At 39.2% G+C, this 27,749-nt stretch overlaps 1 protein-coding gene and 1 pseudogene across 2 annotated transcripts; one reads left to right on the top strand and one right to left on the bottom strand.

Moving 5' to 3' along the window:
* Positions 1–308: 308 nt before the first annotated feature.
* LOC137206079 (RNA/RNP complex-1-interacting phosphatase-like) lies at positions 309–27,507 on the bottom strand. Of its 2 annotated transcripts, none has more exons than XM_067704674.1 (9): positions 27,257–27,507; positions 25,787–25,862; positions 24,694–24,825; positions 21,582–21,705; positions 18,124–18,184; positions 11,873–11,919; positions 11,182–11,257; positions 10,771–10,959; positions 309–785 (listed from the first exon to the last, which is right to left on the bottom strand). In XM_067704674.1, the coding sequence occupies exons 1-9, from the start codon at positions 27,355–27,357 to the stop codon at positions 590–592; spliced, it is 1,002 nt and encodes a 333-aa protein (XP_067560775.1). In that variant the 5' UTR covers positions 27,358–27,507; the 3' UTR covers positions 309–589. The 2 variants fall into 2 exon arrangements, with proteins under 2 accessions (XP_067560775.1, XP_067560776.1); XM_067704675.1 differs by having other exon boundaries at positions 10,771–10,953.
* LOC137206083 (RING finger protein 11-like) lies at positions 14,461–15,720 on the top strand (annotated as a pseudogene).
* Positions 27,508–27,749: the final 242 nt, after the last annotated feature.

Raw genomic sequence — 27,749 nt, 5'->3', positions numbered from 1 at the left:
CAATAGACTGCCAAAAGAAAGAAATGTCTAATCACAAAAATACTACAACTAATTACAGATAGTGATTAGGTTCTAAAGAGATTATCTCCTAGGTAGATTTTAATAGAAATCTTGAACAGTTTGGGGCCGGGGTGGTGGGGGGGAGATACCCTGATGATTGGGTAATAACAGAACATGACAAAAACACTATAAATTTTCTGCACACACACACATACATACACACACACATACACACACACACACACACTAACATTACAAGTCTAGTCAGAAGGAAATACACCAGAAAAGGAAGATAGAATTTTTAAAAATAATTTACAAGGGATGTTCTTTATTACTTTTACCAGTTCTAAAATATCATCCTCCTTTAAAAAAATTTAAGACTGGAATGACAGATTATTTCCTTCACTGTTGTAAATACTGCAAATTTATCAGCGGAGCTAAGTATCAATATAATTTTTCCTTAAGCTTGAACACATAAGGGAGCACTAAAATAGATTGTAAACCTCATTTGACCTGATTTTATAAAAAGTCACTCTGGCTGTCTTCGGTCCTGTTCTGTCTCCAGGTAGATTTCCAGGGTAGGCTTGTGTCACTTGGTCCATCTATAATAGGTCGGATAGGGTAGTCTGTAGTAACTGCCAGGATACCACCTTCTGTTCTGCGCTGCTTGACTGCCATTTGGCTTTACATTCCAAGAGTACCTCCTGTGTAAACAGTCCTCTCCGTGGGGACCAGGAGGAGGAATATGGCCTCTCTGGTAAATGTTCTGATTCTGTGAAAATTTTCTTAAACAAAAGTAATACACCATTATTAGTTTAATAAATATATATAATAAGCTTTATAAAATTATACATAGATACTCTGGTTCTACTGTTTTCTACCTGCGTGATTTTAGCAGATAAAATTGCTTAATCTTTGGATTTCGTAGTTCTTTATAAAATAGAGCTAATAATACCTTCCATCTTCATGGATTGTTTTGAAGGTAAATTAAGATGATATACTTCAATTACCCACCACAATGCCTTGGCACACTGTAGGTTCCCAGAAGCCTTTCCATCTTTCCCTATAAATGCCCATACTATTCTAATCAGATACATTCTCTCCAAGTGTGGCAGGGTTGACATGAAACAGAATAAGCTATTTATTTTTGAAACCAGGAACCTACTTTCACTTCATAAGTAAATACATATATAAATTAATTATAAAATGTAGAAATTCTAACCTTGGCACATGCAGCAAATTTGGAAAATTAAAATTTAATTGTTTCAAAAGCAACATCAGTAAATCTAATACAATCATACAAAAGAAAATTTGGAAATCTGAGAAAAGCAAACACCCCCAAAAACCCCTCAATCCCACTTAATCTAAGTAAACTGGTTAATATTTACTTTTGGTCTTTTTCCCTTTAGCATCTTTTTTTGACTGCTGAATCATAACCTATTATTTTCACTTATCATAAGTAAGCTATCACTTTCAATGGTTTTATAAAATATCATAGTATGGATATAATAATTTACTTAGCTATTCTTCATCATTAGAAATGCAAGCTGCTACCAATTTTTCCACTACTGTAAATAATGCTGGGATTAACATCCCAGAACATATACAACTGTATCCTAAGCATCTAGTCCAGAGTCTGATACATAGTAGGGAGTTTGAGAAATGTGCTGAATGATTAAATGCACGTAGATTTTTCCATATTTTTAAGTATTTCTGTAACCTCATGGTGGAATTACCAGGTATGAACATTTTTATGGCTATTACAGTTATGTTTCAAAAGGGCTATACCATTTTTTAGTGCCCTGGCAATACAAGCAACCTTTTTGAAATGTTTACATCTGCTAAAAATGCCAAAATATCTTTTTGAAAACTGGAAGTTTACAATGTGCTAAAGTACTTTATTAACTCATGTAATAATCAATCCCAAGGTATATGTTATTAAAATTTATTTATAATATTATTAAAATTTCCATCTAACTGATAATAAAATAGGAATTTAGAGATCTTACTCAAGAGCATATACAGGGGGGCTTCTGGGAAGATGGCGGAAGAGTAAGACGCGGAGATCACCTTCCTCCCCACAGATACACCAGAAATACATCTACACATGGAACAACTCCTGAAGAACACCTACTGAACGCTGGCAGAAGACCTCAGACCTCCCAAAAGGCAAGAAACCCCCCACATACCTGGGTAGGGCAAAAGAAAAAAGAATAAACAGAGACAAAAGGATAGGGATGGGACCTGCACCGGTGGGAGGGAGCTGTGAAAGAGGAAAGGTTTCCACACCCGAGGAAGTCCCTTCGTGGGTGGAGACTGCGTGTGGCGGAGGGGGGAGCTTCGGAGCCACGGAGGAGAGCACAGCAACAGGGGTGTGGAAGGCAAAGCGGGGAGATTCCCGCACAGAGGATCAGGGCCGACCGGCACTCACCAGCCGAAGAGGCTTGTCTGCTCACCCGCCGGGGCAGGCGGGGCTGAGAGTTGAGGCTCGGGCTTCGGTCAGAGCGAGGGGAGAGGACTGGGGTTGGCAGCGTGAACACAGCCTGCAGGGGGTTAGTGCACCACGGCTAGCTGGGAGGGAGTCCGGGTAAAAGTCTGGAGCTGCCGAAGAGGCAAGAGACTTTTTCTTCCCTCTTTGTTTCCTGGTGCACGAGGAGAGGGGATTAAGAGCGCTGCTTAAAGGAGCTCCAGAGATGGGCGCAAGCCGAGGCTAAAAGCGCGGGCCCCAGAGACTGGCATGAGACGCTAAGGCTGCTGCTGCCGCCACCAAGAAGCCTGTGTGCGAGCACAGGTCACTATCCACACCCCACTTCCAGGGAGACTGTACAGCCCGCCACTGCCAGGGTCCTGGGATCCAGCGACAACCCCCCCCCCCCCCCCCCGGGAGAACGCACGGCACGCCTCAGGCTGGTGCAACGTCACGCTGGCCTCTGCCGCCGCAGGCTAGCCCCGCACTCCGTGCCCCTCCCTCCCCCCAGCCTGAGTGAGCCAGAGCCCCCGATTCAGCGGCTCCTTTAACCCCATCCTGTCTGAGCGAAGAACAGACGCCCTACGGCGACCTACACACAGAGGCAGGGCCAAATCCAAAGCTGAGCCCTTGCCAGCTGTGAGAACAAAGAAGAGAAAGGGAAATCTCTCCCAGCAGCCTCAGAAGCAGCAGATTAAAGCTCCACAATCAACCTGATGGACCCTGCATCTGTGGAATACACGAATAGACAACGAATCATCCCAAATTGAGGAGGTGGACTTTGAGAGCAAGATTTATGATTTTTTCCCCTTTTCCTCTTTTTGTGAGTGTGTAGGAGTATGCTTCTGTGAGAAATTTTGTCTGTATAGCTTTGCTTCCACCATTTGTCCTAGGGTTCTATCTGTCCGTTATTTTTTCTTTTCTTCTCTTAATTATTTTTTTATTTTTATAACTTTATTATATTTTATCTTACTTTATTTTATTGTACTTTATCTTCTTTCTTTCTTTTCTTCTTTCCTTCCCTCCTCCCTCCCTCCCTTCTTTCTTTCTACTTTTTCTCCCTTTTATTCTGAGCTGTGTGGGTGAAAGGCTCTTGGTGCTCCAGCCAGGAGTCAGTGCTGTGCCTCTGAGGTGGGAGAGCCAACTTCAGGACACTAGTCCACAAGAGACCTCCCAGCTCCACATAATATCAAACGGCGAAAATCTCCCAAATATCTCCATCTCAACACCAGCACCCAGCTTCACTCAACAACCAACAAGGTACAGTGCTAGACATCCTATGCCAAACAACTAGCAAGACAGGAACACAACCCCACCCATTAGCAGAAAGGCTGCCTAAAATCATAGTAAGTCCACAGACACCCCAAAACACACCACCAGACGTGGACCTGCCCACCAGAAAGACAAGATCCAGCCTCATCCACCAGAACACAGGCACTAGTCCCATCCATCAGGAAGCCTACACAACCCACTGAATCAACCTTAGCCACTGGGGACAGACACAAAAAACAATGGGAACTACGAACCTGCAGCCTGCAAAAAGGAGACCCCAAACACAGCAAGATAAGCAAAATGAGAAGACAGAAAAACACAGCAGATGAAGGAGCAAGATAAAAACACACCAGACCTAACAAATGAAGAGGAAATAGGCAATCTACCTGAAAAAGAATTCAGAATAATGATAGTAAAGATGATCCAAAATCTTGGAAATAGAACAGACAAAATGCAAGAAACATTTAACAAGGACCTAGAAGAACTAAAGAGGAAACAAACAATGATGAGCAACAAAATAAATGAAATGAAAAATACTCTACATGGGATCAATAGCAGAATAACTGAGGCAGAAGAACGGATAAGTGACCTGGAAGATAAAACAGTGGAAATAACTACTGCAGAGCAGAATAAAGAAAAAAGAATGAAAAGAATTGAGGACAGTCTCAGAGACTTCTGGGAAAACATTAAATGCACCAACATTCGAATTATAGGGGTTCCAGAAGAAGAAGAGAAAAAGAAAGGGACTGAGAAAATATTTGAAGAGATTATAGTTGAAAATTTCCCTAATATGGGAAAGGAAATAGTTAATCAAGTCCAGGAAGCACAGAGAGTCCCATACAGGATAAATCCAAGGAGAAATACGCCAAGACACATATTAATCAAACTGTCAAAAATTAAATACAAAGAAAACATATTAAAAGCAGCAAGGGAAAAACAACAAATAACACACAAGCAAATCCCCATAAGGTTAACAGCTGATCTTTCAGCAGAAACTCTGCAAGCCAGAAGGGACTGGCAGGACATATTGAAAGTGATGAAGGAGAAGAACCTGCAACCAAGATTACTCTACCCAGCAAGGATCTCATTCAGATTGGATGGAGAAATTAAAAGCTTTACAGACAAGCAAAAGCTGAGAGAGTTCAGCACCACCAAACCAGCTTTACAACAACTACTAAATGAACTTCTCTAGGCAAGAAACACAAGAGAAGGAAAAGACCTACAATAACAAACCCAAAACAATTAAGAAAATGGGAATAGGAACATACATATCGATAATTACCTTAAATGTAAATGGACTAAATGCTCCCACCAAAAGACACAGATTGCCTGAATGGATAACAAAAACAAGACCCATATATTTGCTGGGTACAAGAGGTGCACTTCAGACCTAGAGACACATACAGACTGAAAGTAAGGGGATGGAAAAAGATATTCCATGCAAATGGAAACCAAAAGAAAGCTGGAGTAGCAATTCTCATATCAGACAAAATAGACTTTAAAATAAAGACTATTACAAGAGACAAAGAAGAACACTACATAATGATCAAGAGATCGATCCAAGAAGAACATATAACAATTGTAAATATTTACGCACCCAACATAGGATCACCTCAATACATAAGGCAAATACTAACAGCCATAAAAGGGGAAATCGACAGTAACACATTCATAGTAGGAGACTTTAATACCCCACTTTCAACAATGGACAGATCATCCAAAATGAAAATAAATAAGGAAACAAGCTTTAAATGATACATTAAACAAGATGGACTTAATTGATATTCATAGGACATTCCATCCAAAAACAACAGAATACACATTTTTCTCAAGTGCTCATGGACCATTCTACAGGATAGATCATATCTTGGGTCAAAAATCAAGCCTTGGTAAATTTAAGAAAATTGAAATTGAATCAAGTATCTTTTTCGACCACAACGCTATGAGACTAGATATCAATTACAGGAAAAGATCTGTACAAAATACAAACACATGGAGGCTAAACAATACACTACTTAATAACAAGGTGATCACTGAAGAAATCAAAGAGGAAATTAAAAAATACCTAGAAACAAATGTCAATGGAGACACGATGACCCAAAATCTATGGGATGCAGCAAAAGCAGTTCTAAGAGAGAAGTTTATAGCAATGCAATCCTACCTTAAGAAACAGGAAACATCTCGAATAAACAACCTAACCTTGCACCTAAAGCAATTAGACAAAGAAGAACAAGAAGAACCCCAAAGTTAGCAGAAGGAAAGAAATCATGAAGATCAGATCAGAAATAAATGAAAAAGAAATGAAGGAAACGACTGCAAAGTTCAATAAAACTAAAAGCTGGTTCTTTGAGAAGATAAACCAAATTGATAAACCATTAGCCAGACTCATCAAGAAAAAAAGGGAGAAGACTCAAATCAATAGAATTAGAAATGAAAAAGGAGAAGTAACAACTGACACTGCAGAAATACAAAAGATCATGAGAGATTACTACAAGCAACTCTATGCCAATAAAATGGACAACCTGGAAGAAATGGACAAATTCTTAGAAATGCACAACCTGACAAGACTGAATCAGGAAGAAATAGAAAATATGAACAGACCAATCACAAGCACTGAAATTGAAACTGTGATTAAAAATCTTCCAACAAACAAAAGCCCAGGACCAGATGGCTTCACAGGCGAATTCTATCAAACATTTAGAGAAGAGCTAACACCTATCCTTCTCAAACTCTTCCAAAATATAGCAGAGGGAGGAACACTCCCAAATTCCTTCTACGAGGCCACCATCACCTTGATACCAAAACCAGACAAGGATGTCACAAAGAAAGAAAACTACAGGCCAATATCACTGATGAACATAGATGCAAAAATCCTCAACAAAATACTAGCAAACAGAATCCAACAGCACATTAAAAGGATCATACACCATGATCAAGTGGGGTTTATTCCAGGAATGCAAGGATTCTTCAATATATGCAAATCTATCAATGTGATAAACCATATTAACAAGTTGAAGGAGAAAAACCATATGATCATCTTAATAGATCCAGAGAAAGCTTTTGACAAAATTCAACACCCATTTATGATAAAAACCCTGCAGAAAGTAGGCATAGAGGGAACTTTCCTCAACATAATAAAGGCCATATATGACAAGCCCACAGCCAACATCATCCTCAATGGTGAAAAACTGAAAGCATTTCCACTAAGATCAGGAACAAGACAAGGTTGCCCACTCTCACCACTCTTATTCAACATAGTTTTGGAAGTTTTAGCCACAGCAGTCAGAGAAGAAAAGGAAATAAAAGGAATCCAAATTGGAAAAGAAGTAAAGCTGTCACTGTTTGCAGATGACATGATACTATACATAGAGAATCCTAAAGATGCTACCAGAAAACTACTAGAGCTAATCAAAATTTGGTGAAGTAGCAGGATACAAAATTAATGCACAGAAATCTCTGGCATTCCTATACACTAATGATGAAAAATCTGAAAGTGAAATCAAGAAAACACTCCCATTTACCACTGCAACAAAAAGAATAAAATATTTAAGAATAAACCTACCTAAGGAGACAAAAGACCTGTATGCAGAAAATTATAAAACACTGATGAAAGAAATTAAAGATGATACAAATAGATGGAGACATACACCATGTTCTTGGATTGGAAGAATCAACGTTGTGAAAATAACTCTACTACCCAAAGCAATCTACAGATTTAATGCAATCCCTATCAAACTACCCTGGCATTTTCACAGAACTAGAACAAAAAATTTCACAATTTGTATGGAAACACAAAAGACCGCGAATAGCCAAAGCAATCTTGAGAATGAAAAACGGAGCTGGAGGAATCAGGCTCCCTGACTTCAGACTATACGACAAAGCTACAGTAATCAAGACAGTATGGTACTGGCACAAAAACAGAAAGATAGATCAATGGAACAGGATAGAAAGCCCAGAGATAAACGCACGCACATATGGTCACCTTATCTTTGATAAAGGAGGCAGGAATGTACAGTGGAGAAAGGACAGCCGCTTCAATAAGTGGTGCTGGGAAAACTGGACAGGTACAATTAAAAGAATGAGATTAGGGCTTCCCTGGTGGCGCAGTGGTTGAGAATCTGCCTGCCGATGCGGGGGACATGGGTTCGTGCCCCAGTCTGGGAAGATCCCACATGCCGCGGAGCGGCTAGGCCTGTGAGCCATGGCCGCTGAGCCTGCGCGTCTGGAGCCTGTGCTCCGCAACAGGAGAGGCCACAACAGTGAGAGGCCCGTGTACCCCCCCAACAAAAAAAAAAAAGTATGAGATTAGATCAAATCCCTAACACCATACACAAAAATAAGCTCAAAATGGATTAAAGACCTAAATGTAAGGCCAGAAACTATCAAACTCTTAGAGGAAAACATAGGCAGAACACTCTGTGACATAAATCACAGCAAGATCCTTTCTGACCCACCTCCTATAGAAATGGAAATAAAAACAAAAATTTAAAAATGGGAACTAATGTAACTTCAAAGCTTCTGCACAGCAAAGGAAACCATAAACAAGACCAAAAGACAACCCTCAGAATGGGAGAAAATATTTGCAAATGAAGCAATTGACAAAGGATTAATCCCCAAAATTTATAAGCAGCTCATGCAGCTCAATAACAAAAAAACAAACAACCCAATCCAAAAATGGATAGAAGACCTAAATAGACATTTCTCCAAAGAAGATATACAGACTGCCACCAAACACATGAAAGAATGCTCAACTTCATTAATCATTAGAGAAATGCAAATCAAAACTACAATGAGATATCATCTCACACCAGTCAGAATGGCCATCATCAAAAAATCTAGAAACAATAAATGCTGGAGAGGGTGTGGAGAAAAGGGAACCCTCTTGCACTGTTGGTGGGAATGTGAATTGATACAGCTACTGTGGAGAACAGTATGGAGGTTCCTTAAAAAACTACAAATAGCGGCTTCCCTGGTGGCGCAGTGGTTGAGAGCCCGCCTGCCGATGCAGGGGACACGGGTTCATGTCCCAGTCGGGGAAGATCCCACATGCCGTGGAGCGGCTGGGCCTATGAGCCATGGCCGCTGAGCCTGCACGTCCGGAGCCTGTGCTCTGCAACGGGAGAGGCCATAACAGTGAGAGGCCCTTGTATCACAAAAATAAAAAATAAAAAAATAAAAAATAAAAAACTACAAATAGAACTACCATATGATCCTGCAATCCCACTACTGGGCATATACCCTGAGAAAACCATAATTCAAAAAGAGTCATGTACCAAAATGTTCATTGCAGCTCTATTTGCAATAGCCCGGAGATGGAAACAACCTATGTGTCCATCATCAGATGAATGGATAAAGAAGATGTGGCACATATATACAATGGAATATTACTCAGCCATAAAAAGAAACGAAATTGAGCTATTTGTAATGAGGTGGATAGACCTAGAGTCTGTCATACAGAGTGAAGTAAGTCAGAAAGAGAAAGACAAATACCGTATGCTAACACATATATATGGAATTGAAGAGAAAAAAATGTCATGAAAAACCTAGAGGTAAGACAGGAATAAAGACACAGACCTACTAGAGAATGGACTTGAGGATATGGGGAGGGGGAGGGGTAAGCTGTGACAAAGTGAGAGAGAGGCATGGACATATATACACTACCAAACGTAAGGTAGATAGCTTGTGGGAAGCAGCTGCATAGCACAGGGAGATCAAGCTCAGTGCTTTGTGACTGCCTGGAGGGGTGGGGTAGGGAGGGTGGGAGGGAGGGAGACGTAAGAGGGAAGAGATATGGGAACATATGTATATGTATAACTGATTCACTTTGTTATAAAGCAGAAACTAATACACCATTGTAAAGCAATTGTAGTCCAATAAAGATGTAACAAAAAAGAAAAAAAAAAAAGACCAAAAGACAACCCTTAGAATGGGAGAAAATATTTGCAAATGAAGCAACTGACAAAGGATTAATCTCCAAACTTTATAAGCAGCTCATGCAGCGCAATAAGAAAAAAACAACCCAATCCAAAATTGGGTAGAAGACCTAAATAGACATTTCTCCAAAGAAGATATACAGACTGCCAACAAACACATGAAAGAATGCTCAACATCACTAATCATTAGAGAAATGCAAATCAAAACTACAATGAGATATCATCTCACACTGGTCAGAATGGCCATCATCAAAAAATCTAGAAACAATTAAATGCTGGAGAGGGTGTGGAGAAAAGGGAACACTCTTGCACTGCTGGTGGGAGTGTGAATTGGTACAGCCACTATGGAGAACAGTATGGAGGTTCCTTAAAAAACTACAAAGAGAACTACCCTATGACCCAGCAATCCCACTACTGGGCATATACCCTGAGAAAACCATAATTCAAAAAGAGTCGTGTACCAGAATGTTCATTGCAGCAATTATACTCCAATAAAGATGTTAAAAAAAAAAAAGATCACATACAGGGTGAACAGCAGAGCCAGGATGCAAACCCAAGTCCAGCCTGACAATCAATACACTGGACTACCTTGTCAAAAACTTGCTAAATTAATAGCAAAATAGCAAAAAGTATTGTTTAATTGTACTGAGGTTTTTCCTGTTTCCCATGTAAAAGTATGTTTGTGATTTATATGTTCAACCCCTTTGCAAGTTTCTCTACTGGAATTTTACCATTTTCCCTATAATTTGTATTTACTCTTTAAATAAAGCAACCTTCTTTATTCTGAAAACTATACCACTATTACTGCAGCCTAAGAATGTAAGATCCTTTCTGACACTCACATCAAATTATTGGCTTAAACTAAGTTTAAGAATCAATGAAAATTTCTAAGTCCTCTTCCCAACTGCCTCTGAAAAATCACCTATTCCCCCTCCTGTACTTGATTTTCCGTCCTAAATGCAAAATATGGAACAAACAATACCTCCTGGTTGACACTGATCAGCAAGAAAACACCAGTTCTTCACATTATAATGTGTTTGCACTAATTTATAATATTAATTTCTATTTCAATTCTAGAAAAAGGGAAAGCAGAGATACCTTTCTGATTGCTGCGAATCTTGGGTCTGGGTACGGAAATGCCGAGATGTTGGGTAACCTGGGGTCTGATGTAGGTTATACTTCAGTCCTTGGTTAACAGACTTATTAGCTGTGTGAACTGGTTCCATCATACGCGCTGAGTCTTCAAAACCACTTGTTCTGGATACACTGGAATCCCGATTCCTCAAACAGAATGTTTCCACAAAATATTACTGGTCTGCAAATTCAGTAGCCAATTTAGTGACTATATTTTGGCCCGTGAAAATAACAATTCCATCCTCCCCCCATTCCTATTTGTTTAGGCTTCCTCGAGCAAGTAAACAAGCTATAAGAAGAAGGGATATGTGCAGCTTAAATTATATAAAAATAGATCTTCCTAACCACAAATATCACATATAAAATGCAACTTACTTTCTGATGGGACCATTCCGAAGGTCTTCAATGTAGTTTTGTCTTTCTAAGCAATGTCCACGGCTCCTATTGAATACTGAGGAACGGATGAATTGTTAGAGATAACTGTACAAAAAGCAAATCTTTCCCAGAGAAAGCAGATTAAAGATGAAATCCAGGGACTTCCCTGGTGGCACAGTGGTTAAGAATCAACCTGCCAATGCAGTGGACAGGGGTTCGAGCCCTGGTCTGGGAAGATCCCACATGCCACGGAGCAACTAAGCCCATGCACCACAACTACTGAAGCCCACGTGCCACAACTACTGAAGCCTGTGTGCCTAGAGCCCATACTCCTCAACGAGAAGCCACTGCAATGAGAGGCCCGCGTACCGCAACAAAGAGTAGCCCCCGCTCGCTGCAACTAGAGAAAGCCCGCACAGCAACGAAGACCCAATGCAGCCAAAAATAAATAAATTAATTAAATAAATTAAAAAAAGAAAAAAAATGCTGAAATCCACTGACTAATTATTCAGGCTGTTATATCTCGCTATTTCCAGATACATCCCTTTCAAAACTTTTGGTAAACGCTTATCTTATGTCTGAACAAATGAATTACAAACTTTTCTCTTTTTCCAAAACTTAAGAAATTCCCCTACACTTCTACCTTCAAATTTTGTAAAAACGGAAAAGTAGTGACAACCCTTATACTTACATTCAATTGCATCATCTGGCCACATGCCTTCTACATCAATCAAATATCTACAAAACAACAAAATTCGAGTCATTTGTAAATAAAAAGAAAAGAAAATCAAGGTTTTGCAAAAAAGGTCCAATTTCGCTTTACAAATATAGATATAAAAATCCTAAGAAAGTATCAGCACATCTAATCAATAATTATTAAAGAATGATATATACCATGATTACAAAAAGGCTTTATTCCAAGGATGCAAGGATAACACAACTTTAGAAAATTTATTAATATAATTATTTACATTAATACAATAATTTAATTAATAAATGAAAGAGAATAAAATACATGACCAAACTGGCAGATGTTAAAAAGTTATCTGATAACATACAACACTCAGTTTTGTTTTTTTTTTTAACACTCAGTTTTGATCAAAATGCTTTGTACACTCAAAACAGGAGACTTAATATGACAGAGTATTCATCAAGAACCAACAAATAACAAAAGACAAATTAGGATAAATATTAACATCATATCTAAAAAACCCTATCTAACCAACCATAGGAGCCAGAAACTTAGGCATCACCATCACTGACAGCTATTTCTCCCTCGCCCTCATCCTCAACCCACCACCAGTGCTAACAATGATACTGCCTACATACCTCTAGAATCTGTCCACATCTTTCCACCAAAATGACCACCATACCCTGGTCCAAGCCACCATTATGCCCAATTTCTACAAAAGTCTCCTAACTTGTTTCCTCGCTTCCACTTTCTCCCTGCGGTGTATTCTCCACTCTGTAGCAAAATGATAGGTTGAAAATGCAATTAGGTATGTTCCACACACTCACATTCAACAAAAAAAGTTCAATGGTTTTCTATTAAAGTCTGAAACCTTAAACATAAGCCTGCACAATCGAGCTCCTGCCCACACTTGTAGCTCCATTATAATCACATGCTCCCCCAACAGCCCCACCTTCCTGGCCAGTTCCTCCAACACACCATATGCTTTCCTCTTATAGGGTCTTTTGCTATTCCTTATGCTCAGAAATCTCTCTCCAACGTCCCTATCTGCTTAATACCTACTCATCCTTCAGATATCAGCTGAAACATCCCTAAATAAACCTTCTCTAATCTCCATGATGAGATCAAATCCTCCCTAAAATATGCTCTCATGGTACCATGTTCCTCTCCTTGGCACTTGTCAGAGTTGTAATTCTACATGCAGAGTATGATTCTTGAATATCTATTCCCTCTCTGGACTGTTAGAATTCACAAAGGGCAGGTCAAGTCTCTTTACTCACAAAATGTCACAAGTCTTTTTGCTAGCACCCAGCACAGTGCTTAAACATAACACATGCTCAATAAGTATTTCCTGCATGAACAACCATAAATTGGTACAGTGTAGCAACAACCACAAAAAGCATAAGGGCACCAACTCTTTGATGCAGAAGTCCCATTCTGAGTGAAGTTAACTGAGACAAAGCATATATATTCAAAGGTGTTCACACAGCAAGGTTCATTACTTTGATGTTTTATAATATCAAAAACTTCGGACTTTTATATGTTCATCAGTAAGCAAAGGAAAAATGCAGCCTTAAAAAAAAAATAAACAAATGGGACCTAATGAAACTTAAAAGCTTTTGCACAGCAAAGTATAAACAAGATGAAAAGACAACCCTCAGAATGGGAGAAAATATTTGCAAACGAATCAACAGACAAAGGATTAATCTCCAAAATATATAAATAGGTCATGCAGCTCATTATTAAAAAAACAAACAACCCAATCAAAAAATGGGCAGAAGACCTAAATAGACATTTCTCCAAAGAAGACATACAGATGGCCACAGGGCACATGAAAAGCTGCTCAACATCACTAATTATTAAAGAAATGCAAATCAAAACTACAATGAGGTATCACCTTACACCGGTTAGATGGGCATCATCAGAAAATCTACAAACAACAGATGCGGGAGAGGGTGTGAGGAAAGGGAACCCTCTTGCACTGCTGGTGGGAATGTAAACTGATACAGCCACTATGGAGAACAGTATGGAGGTTCCTTAAAAAGTAAAAATAGAATTACCATGACTCAGCAATCCCACTGCTGGGCATATACCCAGAGAAAACCATAATTCAAAAAGACGTATGCACCCCAATGTTCAATGCAGCACTATTCACAATAGCTAGGTCATGGAAGCAACCTAAATGCCCATCGACAGATGAAAGGACAAAGGTCCGTGGACGGACCTAGAGACTGTCATACAGAGTGAACTAAGTCAGAAAGAGAAAAACAAATATTGTATATTAATGCCTATATGTGGAATCTAGAAAAATGGTACAGATGAACCGGTTTGCAAGGCAGAAATAGAGACACAGATGTAGAGAACAAACGTATAGACACCAAGGTGGGAAAGCGAGGCAGGGCGGGGGTCGGTGGTGGTGAGATGAACTGGGAGATTGGGATTGACATATATACACTAATATGTATAAAACAGATAACTAATAAGAACCTGCTGTATAAAAAATAAATTTTTAAAAGTCAAAAATAAATAAAAATAATAAATAAATAAATTAATTAATTATTTTAAAAAAGAATGAGGTTGGAAGACTGTCAAAACAGCACACAGATCACACACTCAAGCCCCGGAAGATGGGGAAATGCCTTAAGTCCCCCACTTCGGATGACATCTCCCTGCCTCACAAGTCTCAGTCCGACTGGGCTAGCTTCGGCAAGGGGACGGAGCTGGATCAGGAGCCGCTGCTGTCGTATCTGGATCAAGTTCCAGTTTTGGTCTATCATCCAACACCTAGCCAGACTCGCCTAGCAACTCAGCTGAGAGGAACAAAATAGGAAAGAATAGGCCTCATACAGCATCAGCCTAAAGGAGTTTATGACCCTGGAAGAAATGGATCAGAAAAAAAGCCTCTCTCTAGTTCCCTGGTGGTGCACTGGCTAAAGACCCCGCTCTCCCAATGCAGGGGGCCCGGGTTCGTTCCCTGGTCATGGAACTAGATCCCACACGCATGCCGCAACGAAGAGTTTGCATGCCACAACTAAGAAGCCCACTGCCTGCAACTAAGACCCGGTGCAACCAAATAAATAAATAAAATAAAATAAAATAAATATTAGAAAAAAGATCCGGGAGTGTGTGATCTGTGTGATGGACTTTGTTTATGACAACCCAATTTGATTTCTGCTGTGTATGCAGATCACCTGGGCTGTACAGATGACTGGCTGACGAGATCCTTCACGGGCCCCTCCTGCATGGAGACAGTTGATGCAGCACTGCTTTTGTCCTACGAGACTAACTGAGCCAGTGTCTCTCACCTGACTTCAAGTGAACCATCATTTTTGGTGGTTTTGATCTTTTCTCGTTGAGCCCAAAGATCCAGGGATTAGGAATTAAGATAATGCATGAAAGTTTCCTAAAAATTCCTAAACGGCTGCAGATGTTGGGGAAAAGTACGTGATATTTTAGAAATTTATGGGGAAAAGTAGGATGCTATTTTTATGTAAAGCCTTCACCCAGTGTTTAAAAATATAATTGTATTTAGATCTTATTATTGCTCTAGTACATAGGAATTGTATAGTGTTACAGCAGCTATATATGTTTAAATTGTGTCGAAGATTAGGATACAGATAGTGGTTGTTTTTCCTAAGTGAGATAACTTTCTTCTTCCCCCTACCCAAATTCTTTTCTGAAGTTGCTGGCATTTGGGTCAAGGTTTTATTAAAAGCTACATTTTATAACATTGGCACAAAAAAAGTAGTTTTAAGCTTGTTTGCACAGTTCTTTTTTTTTTTAGAATAAACATAGAGCATTTATTTTTTATTTTATAGGAACTCCACAAGTAAAGGTCCCATTGTTCTTTTGCTGTGATTGTTGTTACTACTGATGTTGCTGTTTTCTGTCTTTGCTGGTTCTTTCTAATCTACCATTTGTCGTTATTGGCATATAATCATCTCATGGTCACAAGATGGCTGCGGTAAAACCAAGTATCATATTCTCACAAAACAAGGAGGAAGCAGAAAAAGAGTCCAAATGGTCATTTTCCTAATGCATATTTATCTTTCTTCAGAGAAAAATATCATTCTCATAAGCACAGTAACAGCCTTCCCCTAATTACTCATTTGCCAAAACAGACTGATATGACCATTCATAAGACAATTCATGGCAAAGAGGCATATAATAATGACTGTCTTAGGCTAACAAGGATTTATCCACTAAAGCTGAATGCTTCACTCCTCTAAAAAATCATAAAGTTCTATGAGCAAGGAAGAACTACTAAGTGACTGTTAAGTAAACCATCAGAATTGTTTGTCCAAGACCATATGATTCATTTTTTCCATTGGAAATGGAATTCATTGCCTTAGGTCTTTTTAAATAGTGTACTATTACTGTTGGGGCTGGCTCTGTGCTTGAAAACCAGTTTATTTATAACCTGTTACAAGTGCTATATTTGTTTGCAGTTAAGAAATGCAGAGTGATCTCCTAGCTTGTAAGCAAACTGAGATTCATTGTCCCTCTTCTATAAAAAAATGAGTTAATGTGTCCAGAAACTAACTCTAGTAAAGTGGGGTTTAACATTACCCTTTCTTATGTGTTTCATCTGATTATTTTGGTTGTTAACATGGTGATAATTAAAAGTTAAGGTAAATTTTAAATATTAAGAATTCTGATTTATTGAGCTTGAGTTATGCCAACATGCTTATGTAAAAATGAAAGTGGCACCATGGTTAAACTGACAAACGTTTCTCAGTTGTAACAATTTTGATTTATTCTTTCCTGTGACCTCCTTCCCTGTTGTCTTCAACCACAGCAAAAGGATACTGCATGTCTTCTTATTGTAGTGCTGAGGTTACTGAAGTTATATAAAACACATCTGTCTGTTTCTTGGAAGGAAAGTCCTGCTAGTTGACTGACAATTGTAAGCAGGGAGAATTAAGATAAATGTGTTTCATGTTTTGCACACAAATGCAGAATTTGTATAATCATGACTTCACAGTTGTGATCTCAAAAAAGAAGGAATTTCTCCTTTATACTTTTCTTGCAATTAATGTAAGAACACTCTGAATCTCTAAGCTTCTGAAGTGTTAGAAGTACAGATGGGCTACTAAACATGTAGTTGTAATGTTTTACCCATTTAGCATGTGTTTATTTTTCCTTATGTACTCAAAGGTGACATATTTGTTCAGCTCAGTGATATTATAGCTAAAAAAATCATTCATTAGTAAAAGGAGAAGCAATCTCAACCTAACAAATCAGAAGTGTTTCTTATTATTTTATACTGAGTTGAATATTTGACTCAACACTTTTCTACATACAAAACACAAGTCTCTTGAAGGGTTCTTCATAAGTGCATTATAGAAGAATTTAGTATGTCATAAGCACTTAAAGATTTCACATTCAACTGTAGTAGTATCCATGTTGGTTAATTTTCTTACAAGCCCCATGATGAGTTTGAGAAAAATTGAAAGAATTAGAGTATCAGGTTCTATTAAATTGTTACATGTATCTTGCTTAAGTTTTTGTTCATTAATTTATATCCAACTACATAAAGCAAATTTGGGAAAAAACATATTAATAAATAAATAAGAATGAGGTCTCCAAATATTTTCATAGGAAGATGTCCACCATATATTAAATTATAAACCAGAATGTCTAAATACTATACCATTAAATCACATGTACTGTCAGTTCTGTATATCCAACCGTTCCATATCCTGCAGATATGGGAGGCCGACTATACTACACCATTTTACATACAGGACTTGAGCATCCGAGGATTTTGGTATCTATGGGGAGCCCTAAAACCAATCCCCTGCAGATACCAAGGGACCATTGTATATGCTTATATCTGCATTTTTTACGTCTGAAAAAATATGTGCTAAATTATTACTGGTGGTAACCTCTGAGTAGGGGGCAAAATTGCCTTAAACTTCATACATTTCTCTGACTGCATTTTTTTTTTTTTTTTTTTTGCAGTACGCAGGCCTTTCACTGTTGTGGCCTCTCCCGTTGCGGAGCACAGGCTCCAGACGCGCAGGCTCAGCGGCCACGGCTCACGGGCCCAGCCGCTCCGCGGCATGTAGGGATCTTCCCAGACTGGGGCACGAACCCGCGTCCCCTGCATCAGCAGGTGGACTCTCAACCACTGCGCCACCAGGGAAGCCCTTCTGACTGCATTTTTTGCATTCAGCTTACATTAGCTTACATTACTATTGCAAACAGAACAATTTAAACATGGTCTGCCTCTTGGGGTTGCAACTCACCTGCAGATGAGGTAGCCAGTCCTGTTTAAACCATGGGTACAGTGGACACCAATAAGTCTGTCTATAAAACAGGGAATATGGAATTAAGTAAGTGAAGTAGATACACTACAAAAAAGTTATACAATTTTTCTGAAGAGTAGCATTTATTAATTACCACAACACTACCACTATCCTGAAAAGGAAAAACTCTGAAGAAAGGAGTGTTTTTGAAGGAATGTACTATGAAGAATTAACTACTATAAAGGCAAAATTCATTGTCTCTGGGAAATTTTGCATAGCCTCCAATCAGATGCAATAGTGTGGACTGGAGAATGCCCATCAGGAACTGATTTGACTATAGAAAAAGGGGGTGGAAAAAAAAAAACAGGCTATCAGAAGAAGAGAATTTGTTTTTCAGTGAAACAAATGGAATGCCTTCACTTTTAATGCTCAATATTAAAAAGTACAAACGGTTTCTGAAGGGCTCTTGGGGTCCCAAAGCACTTCCATTCCTTCTCTCATTCACTGCTCCTCACACGCCACGGGTCTATGTGCCTGTGGAGACCTTGGTTAAGTAGCACCGTTCTTATTTCACAATGAAAAAGTAAGGCTTGAGACGTAAGCCCAAGCTGCACAGCAGGCCAACAGAAAAAAGACTAGAATCGAGTCTCAGATTTTTCCAACTACGCCACAGTGTTTCGTGGTCCAGCACTTAAAAAAAATTATAAGAGAAAGTAAATAAAAAACAACAACACGTAGCTGATCTCTGCAAAAGGTATGTCTGTGACTAGGTGGTGTCTGGCATTTGTCATCTCCTGCCTGGATTACTACCGCCCTGCAATTCTAGCAATCTCTTTTATTTCAACTGATCCTCCACATGGAAGATGTTATCTTTCTAAAATATAAACTTGGCTGGATTGCTCTGTTGCTTAAAAATCTTCACTTAGCACAGAATAAAGCCCAAGTTTTTAGCATAGCATTGAGAACTCTTTATAAACAAATATCAGTGTGTCTCTCCAACTGAATTATAAGTTCAAACTATGACTTACAAGGACCTACATCATCCACCTCCCTCCTTTGCCCCGCCAGTCTCCCCTGATCTCATTCTCTACTGCCCTGCCCTCACTCACTTACCCCTGTCCAGCCACACTGGCCTCCTTACTATTCCTCAAACATGCCAAGCACAGTCGTGCCTCAGGGACTTTGCACCTACTATTCCTTCTGCTTCAGAACACACCCTCCCACCCCATCTCCACTCTCCCAGAACACACCCTCCCACCCCATCTCCACTCTCCCAGAACACACTCTCCCACCCCATCTCCACTCTCCCAGATAGCCAATGGCTTGTTTCTCACTTCAAGGCTCTGCTTAATCGACATCTTAATAGAGGGGACTTCCCTGATCACCTACCACATTCCCTCACCTCTTCATCTTCTTTTGTTATTCTCCAAAGCATTTACCGCCACTTGACACTCCATGTATTTACTTATTTATTTATCTCTCTCCCCCACTAGAATGGAAAGTACGTAAGGGCAAGAACTTTGTTCTGTTCCTACTTCCTAGAACAGTTCCTTCAACTTAGAAGGTGTTATACAAATATTTGCTGAAAATCAATGTATGACTTCTTTGCCCTTTCACACTACCCTCTAGTCACACCAGAGGCTGCCCCTCCAGAGCACAAGTTCAAGCCCTGTGCCTTCTGTACCTGTCCCCAATACCTGGGCTGTCCTTTCCTCATTCCGGCAAAATCCTCTTCCCCCAAGCCCAGCTCAAACGCTGTCTCCTCAGTCAGGCCTTCCTCAATTTCTCCTCTATATTGCTGCTGCACTTGATTCTTCTATTATAATTAACCCACTTATACTCACTACATGTTTATCTTCCTAGATAACTGTAAGTTGCTACTGAACAAAGACTTCTACTCACCTCTGTATCCCCGTGCCCTAACAACAAACCTATGAGGCTCTCGGTGTTCACTGAAACAATTTATTTTCTGAGTCTCTACAAATTCTAGGGAGTGCATAGTATAGTCTCCTCCTCATTATCAGTGAGCCTGGCACCTGTGGGAGGGCCTTACAGCAGAGGAAAGTCACCAATGGATCATAACTAAGGTCCTGAGACTGCAATGGCAGACAGCATGGCGAAGTTGGCCCACTGCATGCAGAAGACCCTCAGAGGAGTCAGCATATGCAATGGACTACACTTGGTATAACACGTGAACAATCAAGGTTTACAAACGTGTTCTCATGCACTTGTAAGGATCTTCTAGCCGACGCGGAACAGACAGGACACACACAAAGGAGGCTGGAGGAAGGGAGTAGGCCAGCAGCTGCGCCCTAACATCTTAAGAGGTAACATTTCTGTGACTACAGTTTAAACAAATCAGATAATTTGCCTCCTTTCTAGACACCCTGGTTATCACAGGCAAGGCCAAGCCTCTCAAGTTTTAAAGCTAAAGTATAGGAAAGATCTGTGAATAGGGCTGAAGATATTTAAGAGCTAGTACCTGCATTAAGCAACCAGGTTACAGAATGAAAATTTATCTTGAAATTCCAGTCTCGCCCTCCTCTCTCACCTCCTATCCCCTATCTTCCCACCTCCATCTCTATTCCTTCTCCCCTACTCCCTGTTTTATGTATATATGTGCATCATTTTATATATACACGGAATATTTACTGTCTGTTATATTTATTTAATAAAGTGCACACTCCTCAGGCTAAAAAATTTAGAAAGAGGACAAAATGAACACTTTCACATGGGCGTCAGTGGTGTTCCAAAGACAAAAGATTCCTCAGTCTTAAAACATGGCAAACACCACGTTCCTTCTGATAGTTAGATGCTAGAAAAAGGCAAGTGGATCCTTAAAATTCACACGCTATTAAGACCTACTATCAACAGAGTAGATCTTAAAGCAGAAACAAGAAAACACCAGCCTTTTAAGTTCTTCCTGTCTGAAGATAAGAATAAGAGGTGGTAGTGTTCTTCCTCACTTGCACCCGAAGTGTAAAAGCGGCAAAAATATCTTCAACACATATATGATGAGGAAGCCCCTCTTCTGGTCCACTCTGTTTTGTTTTGCTTCTAGGGATCTGTCTCACTCCAAAACTTCGCTTTTGGTTTTCTTTTTTATATACGCTAAGAACCTGAGAGTCTTAACCTTTTCTTCCACCTCTCAACCAATAAATAGGACAAAAGAACATTTTTTTAATGTATTTTTCCATTCAAAGTTTTAAAAAACAGATAAGTAAGCTAGTTCAGTTGATATTTCTCACAAAAATCACTTTCCAAACTAAACTAAATTGTGACCATAAACAGGAAAAGCACCGTACTCTATTAGCACCATCTGACATTTCCACCTTAATGTTACCAAACACAACTTGACACTAATGTCAGAACTATTAAAAATGTTAAAAATCCCCAACCCCACTCAAAATGCATACCAAAGTTCAGGGAAAGGAAAAAAAAACAAAACAACAACTCACCATTATCTTTATTTTCCTTCAAAAACCCATTAACAGCACACTGGAATTTAAAAATAGTGTCATCATCTGGCACCTGATGCCCAATTGTACAAATTTTTAAATAAGGAACAGTTTCTGGAAAGTCCTATAAGGCAAAACCATGAAAATATGTATTACTTCCTTTGTAGGGAAAGAATAAAAAATTAATTAGAGAAGGCAGAATATAAACCAGGAGAGTACATTAAACTTAGTATGTCAGTCATTCTGATAAGAGCCATTTTTTCCAAAGCTGCTTTAACCAGTAATTATCACTTGGTTTTCATTAAAACTGCAGAACGGACAGTTACCAGGCATGCAAAAGGAAAAGCAAATCTATGTGAATGAATGTACATGTAACTCAAAATGATATCAACAGTTCTACCTACATTTATGTTCTATCTTACATTTCAAGGGCATAAAGCGGCTGTGATTTAAGTAGAGTAGTAGAATACAGTCAGAAGAACTTGGATTCGAATTAAGAAACAGAGCAAATTTCAGGCATTGTTGAGAACTGGTATTCTTGGGGTGGGAGAAAGTAGACTATCAATAGAAGACAGAAAAGGATAAGTGAAAATTCTGTAGTTCTGAAAATAAATGGAAAGTAGCAGTATGAACCTATGATATATTTTATATTAAAAACAAACATACGTAATTCCTAGCTCTGAGCACTGAAAAAGTCTAGAAAGAACTGATGTCATTTCAAAAGGACTCAGGAGTCACTGAGAAGCTCCAACTGGCCAAAGATAGGGCCTCAGTTAGAATAATAACTGTAACGGAGTCCACGGTGATAGGAATAAATAAAATTTTACAGAACTGGTCACCACTGGAGGATATTTGTGAATCAACTCATTATTTTGAAACCTGTTAAATAAAAGAAGAGAATCATGCCTCTACAACTGGGCAACCAAACAGCTGATGAGGGGAATCTTCTCCTTGTACAAATATACCCAGCTAATAAGTGAAAAAAAGAACAACAGAATTCACCATTCTTTGAAGCCTCAACTGAATTAATGGATGTAGGTATGAATCATCAGTGACTGCTAATACCACAGAAAGACACAATTATATATGTCTCCATGGAAGAACACATCATCACCTATGAAACTGTCTTGCCAAAACAAAACATGCAAGCTTCATTCAGACCAACTACCAAGTTACAGGAAATAAAGGGACTGAAGAATATGTTACCAACACATGGAATGTAATCATCAACATCTAGATGGGACAAATTACCTGGTTTCTTTAAAAACAAAATTCAAGGAGGAAAAAAAAAGTGAGAGAGACATGGAAGGAGAACCTATAGATTAAACAAGACTTCAGAGACCTAACCATCCACGGCAAAGTGTGGACCTTATTTGGATCTAATTCAAAATTCTTATAAACAATTTTTTATGACGTTTAGGAGACAACTGCAAATTTGAGCACTCCCTGGGTATTTAATATTAAAAAATGATATTAAGGAATAAAAGTCCTATATTTTAAATGCACGTACCAAAAACGTACAGGTGTAATTACATGCTGTCTCGGAGCTGCTTCAAGATAATATGGAATGGGGTGAAACAGGTGGGGGTATAGATAAAACATGACAGCCATCAGTTGGTAAATAAGAAAGCTGGATGAGTTCATAGGTATACAAGGAACACTCACAGTATTTTTATACTTTTGTATATGCTTAAAATTTGTGATAATTGTTTAAAAACAAGACGACACTGTAGAAAACAGTCTGGCACTTTCTCAAAGGTTAAGCGTAGAGCTACCGTATGATCCAACAACTCTGCTACTACCTACGCTGCACATCTAACAGAACTGAAAGCAGGGATTTGAACAAATATCTGTACACCAATGATCATAGCAGCATGATTCACAATACCTACAAGGTGGAAAACAACCAAGTGTCAATCAACCGTTGAATAACAAACTATGGTCTATATACACACAATGGGATTTTCTAAGCCAAAAGAGAAACGGCATTTCGTTACGTGCTATAACATGGATAAACCTTGAAAACATGATGTTTAGTGCAATAAGCCAGACACAGAAGGACAAATACTGCAGATTCCACTTACACGAGGTACCTAGAATAGGCCAATTCACAGAGACAGAAAATGGAATAGAGGTTACCAAGGGTTGGTGGGAGGGAAAATGGGGTTGTTACTGTTTGATGGTTACAGAGTTTTTGTTGAGGATGATGAAAAAGTTTTGGTTATAGACAGCGGTGATGGTTACACAACACTGTGACTGCACTTAATGCCACTGAACTGCATATTTATAAATGGTTAAAACAGATACTATTTCTCTATATTTTACCACAATAAAAATAAAGAGGAATAACTGAGTTGAAATTTCAATTCTTCCTTTTCCGAGAGTCAGTTTCATCGTCTGTAAAATTAGTAATTGTAGTTGTCTATCCTCTGAGCTTAGTGCAGAGTAAGCACTCAGCAGGAGATATCAGTACTACTTCCACTTCAACAGCAAAGGATTGTTGTGAAGATTAACTAAGTCAATGCATGTGAAAGAACTTTCTAAATGGCAAACTGATACAAATATTAACAAACATTAGGTGTTACTGTCTCCCAAGGCCATGGAACAGGTCAGAAGAAGGATAATTCTTTTGCACTGGAATGTCCTACATGGGTCAAGAGAATATATGGGTTCTGTACTATATCAGAAGGTATTAGGAAAAGAAAGCATAAAACTTAGAGAACAATTGTCTTTTACCGTGATGCTTAAACGTGCTCAGGCAACTGCTTAAAATAAGTGCTAAAGACATAATGGACATACCTTTCTTTCCTTTTAGACTACTACTATTTTTACCAAAAGTTTACTTCATTTTCAAAATATAGAACATGGAAGCTTATAGAATTTCTTAAGCATATCTAGAGCCTACTGCCAAATACTACAGTTCAATTCATATCTTTAATCTCATTTTGAAACAGCAATTACAAATGTGTATTTAAGGAAACCACTAGCTTCCCTTTTTGAACCCATGAAAGAAGGCCAGGATTCACCTTAGCATAAGATGATAACTACTGAATTACTATCAATTATTACAGTATCAGAAAGAAGGTCATTTTCAATTACGGGTTCCATTTACCTCTGGCTTATAATAGCGGCGAGTATATGTTAAGTCAATTATCAGCCCAAGTTCTTCATTCTGTTCTTGGATTTTGTTAAAAAGATCCAAGGGGGAAAAACATTCTTCTGGAGCAAGATTCTTTTCAAAACTCTGTCAGAAAGAATAAAATAAGAAAGAACATGTGTTTAAAATCCTTTATTATATTATCCATTTATTCAAACCCTGTGATGCTAACATATGAGATTAAAAGTAATGTCTCCTCCTCTGGAATTTACAAGCGATATTACAATCCTTTCTTCCAGAGAGATTAGAAGGAAAAAAATAAGTTCACTTCTATATATTTATTTCTAGGTTTGTTTATTTCATGTTGGTCTCCTAACCAGACTGTAAACTCCCAGAAGGCAGGGACCACATCAATTTTGCCTACCACTGTACTGTCAGCTCCAAGCAGAGTGCCAGAAATAAATACTTCTTGAATATCTACATATAGGAAGGATGGCTTTCACTGCTAAATATTCTTTCATGTATTTGGCTTATACATGTACCCTGTTCCATTGATCTCTTTGGTTATTCAAGTGTCAGCAACACACACTTTTTGTTAAATTAGTAGACTAGTTTTAGAGCAGTTTGAGATTCACAGCAAAACTGAGCAGAGTACACAGTTCCCACTTATATCCGCTCTCCTTCATCCCACACAGCCTTCCCCATTATCAACATTCCATATCAGTGTGCTTCAATTGTTAGTATTCATGAACCAACACTGAAACATCATTATCAATCAAAGTCCATAGTTTACTGCATTCATGGTACAAGTAAGTGACTATTTCTTTATTTCTAGTATAGTCATCCCCAAACATTTACATACTGAGATACCTATTACTTTCTTAGAAATTACTTTATTCTTTATTTATAGTTAGGGCATTACATTGTTTTTTTAATTAAGTACAAAAGTAGGTTGTATTTATCTATGAATTCCATTCTGGATAGTAAAGGAGGTATTAAAAAGTATTCGCTAAAAAATAGGGAAAATGGAGTACGACGGGGTTGAGAGCTAGGGATCTATATGGTGAATTCAGATTTCTGGAAGCATACGGTATTAACTTTTGCTTACCTTTTTTAAAGGAACTTTGAAAGCAATGAAACGAGTCCCAGGCATCCGCTGTCCAACTGGGAGATAGTCTTTCCACCTGTTAATATATTTTTTGTTAGGCAAATTTTATGTTAGGCTGTCTCCCTGCATAGGATGGATGTGCCTTGAAAATGGAAATCATATCCCTGTAGGGTAGGTCCCTGTTCTTTCTGCTTTGCATTTTGCTGCTCCACTTATTCAACCCCACCTAGTAATAACCTATACTTCCCTTGTTCCTGTTGTCCCATCTTGAAAACAGATAAAAGGTAACAAAACAATGCAAAGGTCTCAACAAATAAGGGATATCTAAAACCAGAGATGACCAGAACTTCTGTATCACTAATAAAACCTAGCCCGATGTTGGATACTAAGGTATCATTAATACATGCGTGTTGACTGAAATAGTTTAAACTCAATTTTTTCACTTCACAGTTTATTTTTAGTCCTCATACAAAACCTGATAATAAAATTCCTTAATGCTAGGAATCACAGTGAAAAATAATATCTGAACTGACTTCTGTAAGATGAGTTAGAACTAAGGTTAATTCAGTGTATCTGAAGCATTGAAAGTGAGGGCAAAAGTGGCACAAGATGGGGCCAGAGAAGCAGAGGATTCTAGACCACGCAGAGTCTTAAAGGCCAACAGTTTGTTTTCTCTTCTCAAAACAATGTTTCTGAGCGATGTTTATGAGCAATGTTCCAACTTGCTTTTAAGGTTTCTTGTATGAAGAATGGATTGGAAGATATATGGACACTAGTTAGGACCTCCTTGCAACAGACAGGCAAGTTCAGTATTAGGATGTTGAGGAAGAGCTGACAGATTCAAAAGAAATTCAGGAGATAAACTGAAGCGGGCTTAATGGGGTATGAGATTGAGGAAAGGAAGGTCTTAGGGAATTAAAGGGTTTACTGCACACATGAGCATCAAAATTAATCATTTGAACGTACAGAGGTAGATCTCTCAAGTAACACCGGTTAGGAAGCAACAGTACGCCCTTTATAATTCCTAGAGACAAAACAAATCAACAGTTTCAACGGAAAATTCGGCGGTACCGGTGCGTTTTTTCACTCAAACTTAGTTCCAGTTCCTCTTACTCACATTTTCTGTGCCTAAACAACACAGCTTGAGGAACTGAAGGGGATTCCATCCTGGTAATTAAGGAGGGTCCCCAACACTGACAGTCCCATCTTAAAAAGCAGTCCCCCTGCATTTTACCCGAGGAGCAATGGCCAGAGCCTCCCTTTTAAAACGATGGGGAGAAATCAGAACATCACACACTGTCCCTTTCAGCTACTGTGAACTGAGCCGCGAGACGACCAGTACCCCCCCTAGCACAGCGCGGACGGGGCAGCGCGCGGGGGCCACTGTGACAGGCGACAGCACAAGAGACGAAGCCCAGGCCCAGGGGCTCTGAGCTCCACCGGCAACGCCCAGGGGCCAAGGTGTATTACCTTTCCGGGATGTGGTTTCCGCCCTTCTTCTTGGCCGACGAACGTCCAGAATATCCGCGACCCTGACCCCAGCGCCCGCGGGCATGATGCCACTGGCTCATGTGACCCCCAATATGCCGCCCACCCAACGCCAAGAGTGCCAAAGTCGCCAACCCGGCGGCCCCGGTGCCAGCACAAGGCCACGAACCACAGGCACCTAGGCGTTACCTCACGCAGCTCGCGGACCTCTTTCTACTGCGCATGCGCCACCGCTCGTCGAGATGACGTCATCACGCCGGCCGACTGAGGCGCTTGATTAGTAAAGAGGATTCTGATGGCTGCAATTCCCGCTTTAGCCGGAGGGTGGTAGCAGAGGTCCATTAGTTCTTGTGTGAACCCTTCCGAATTCCAATAATAGGGGACATGGAAAGCTGTCCAACTCTCCCAGTTTCTTGTGTGGTTGTTTCAGATATTTAAGTGCTTACATTCACACTTTTTGTATCTTGTCTGTATT

This window comes from Pseudorca crassidens, chromosome 14 (assembly GCF_039906515.1).
Source record: "Pseudorca crassidens isolate mPseCra1 chromosome 14, mPseCra1.hap1, whole genome shotgun sequence".
Taxonomy (NCBI): domain Eukaryota; kingdom Metazoa; phylum Chordata; class Mammalia; order Artiodactyla; family Delphinidae; genus Pseudorca; species Pseudorca crassidens.
The sequence above is the reverse complement of the archived record's forward strand: the minus strand, read 5'-3'. Positions and strand labels throughout refer to the sequence as shown.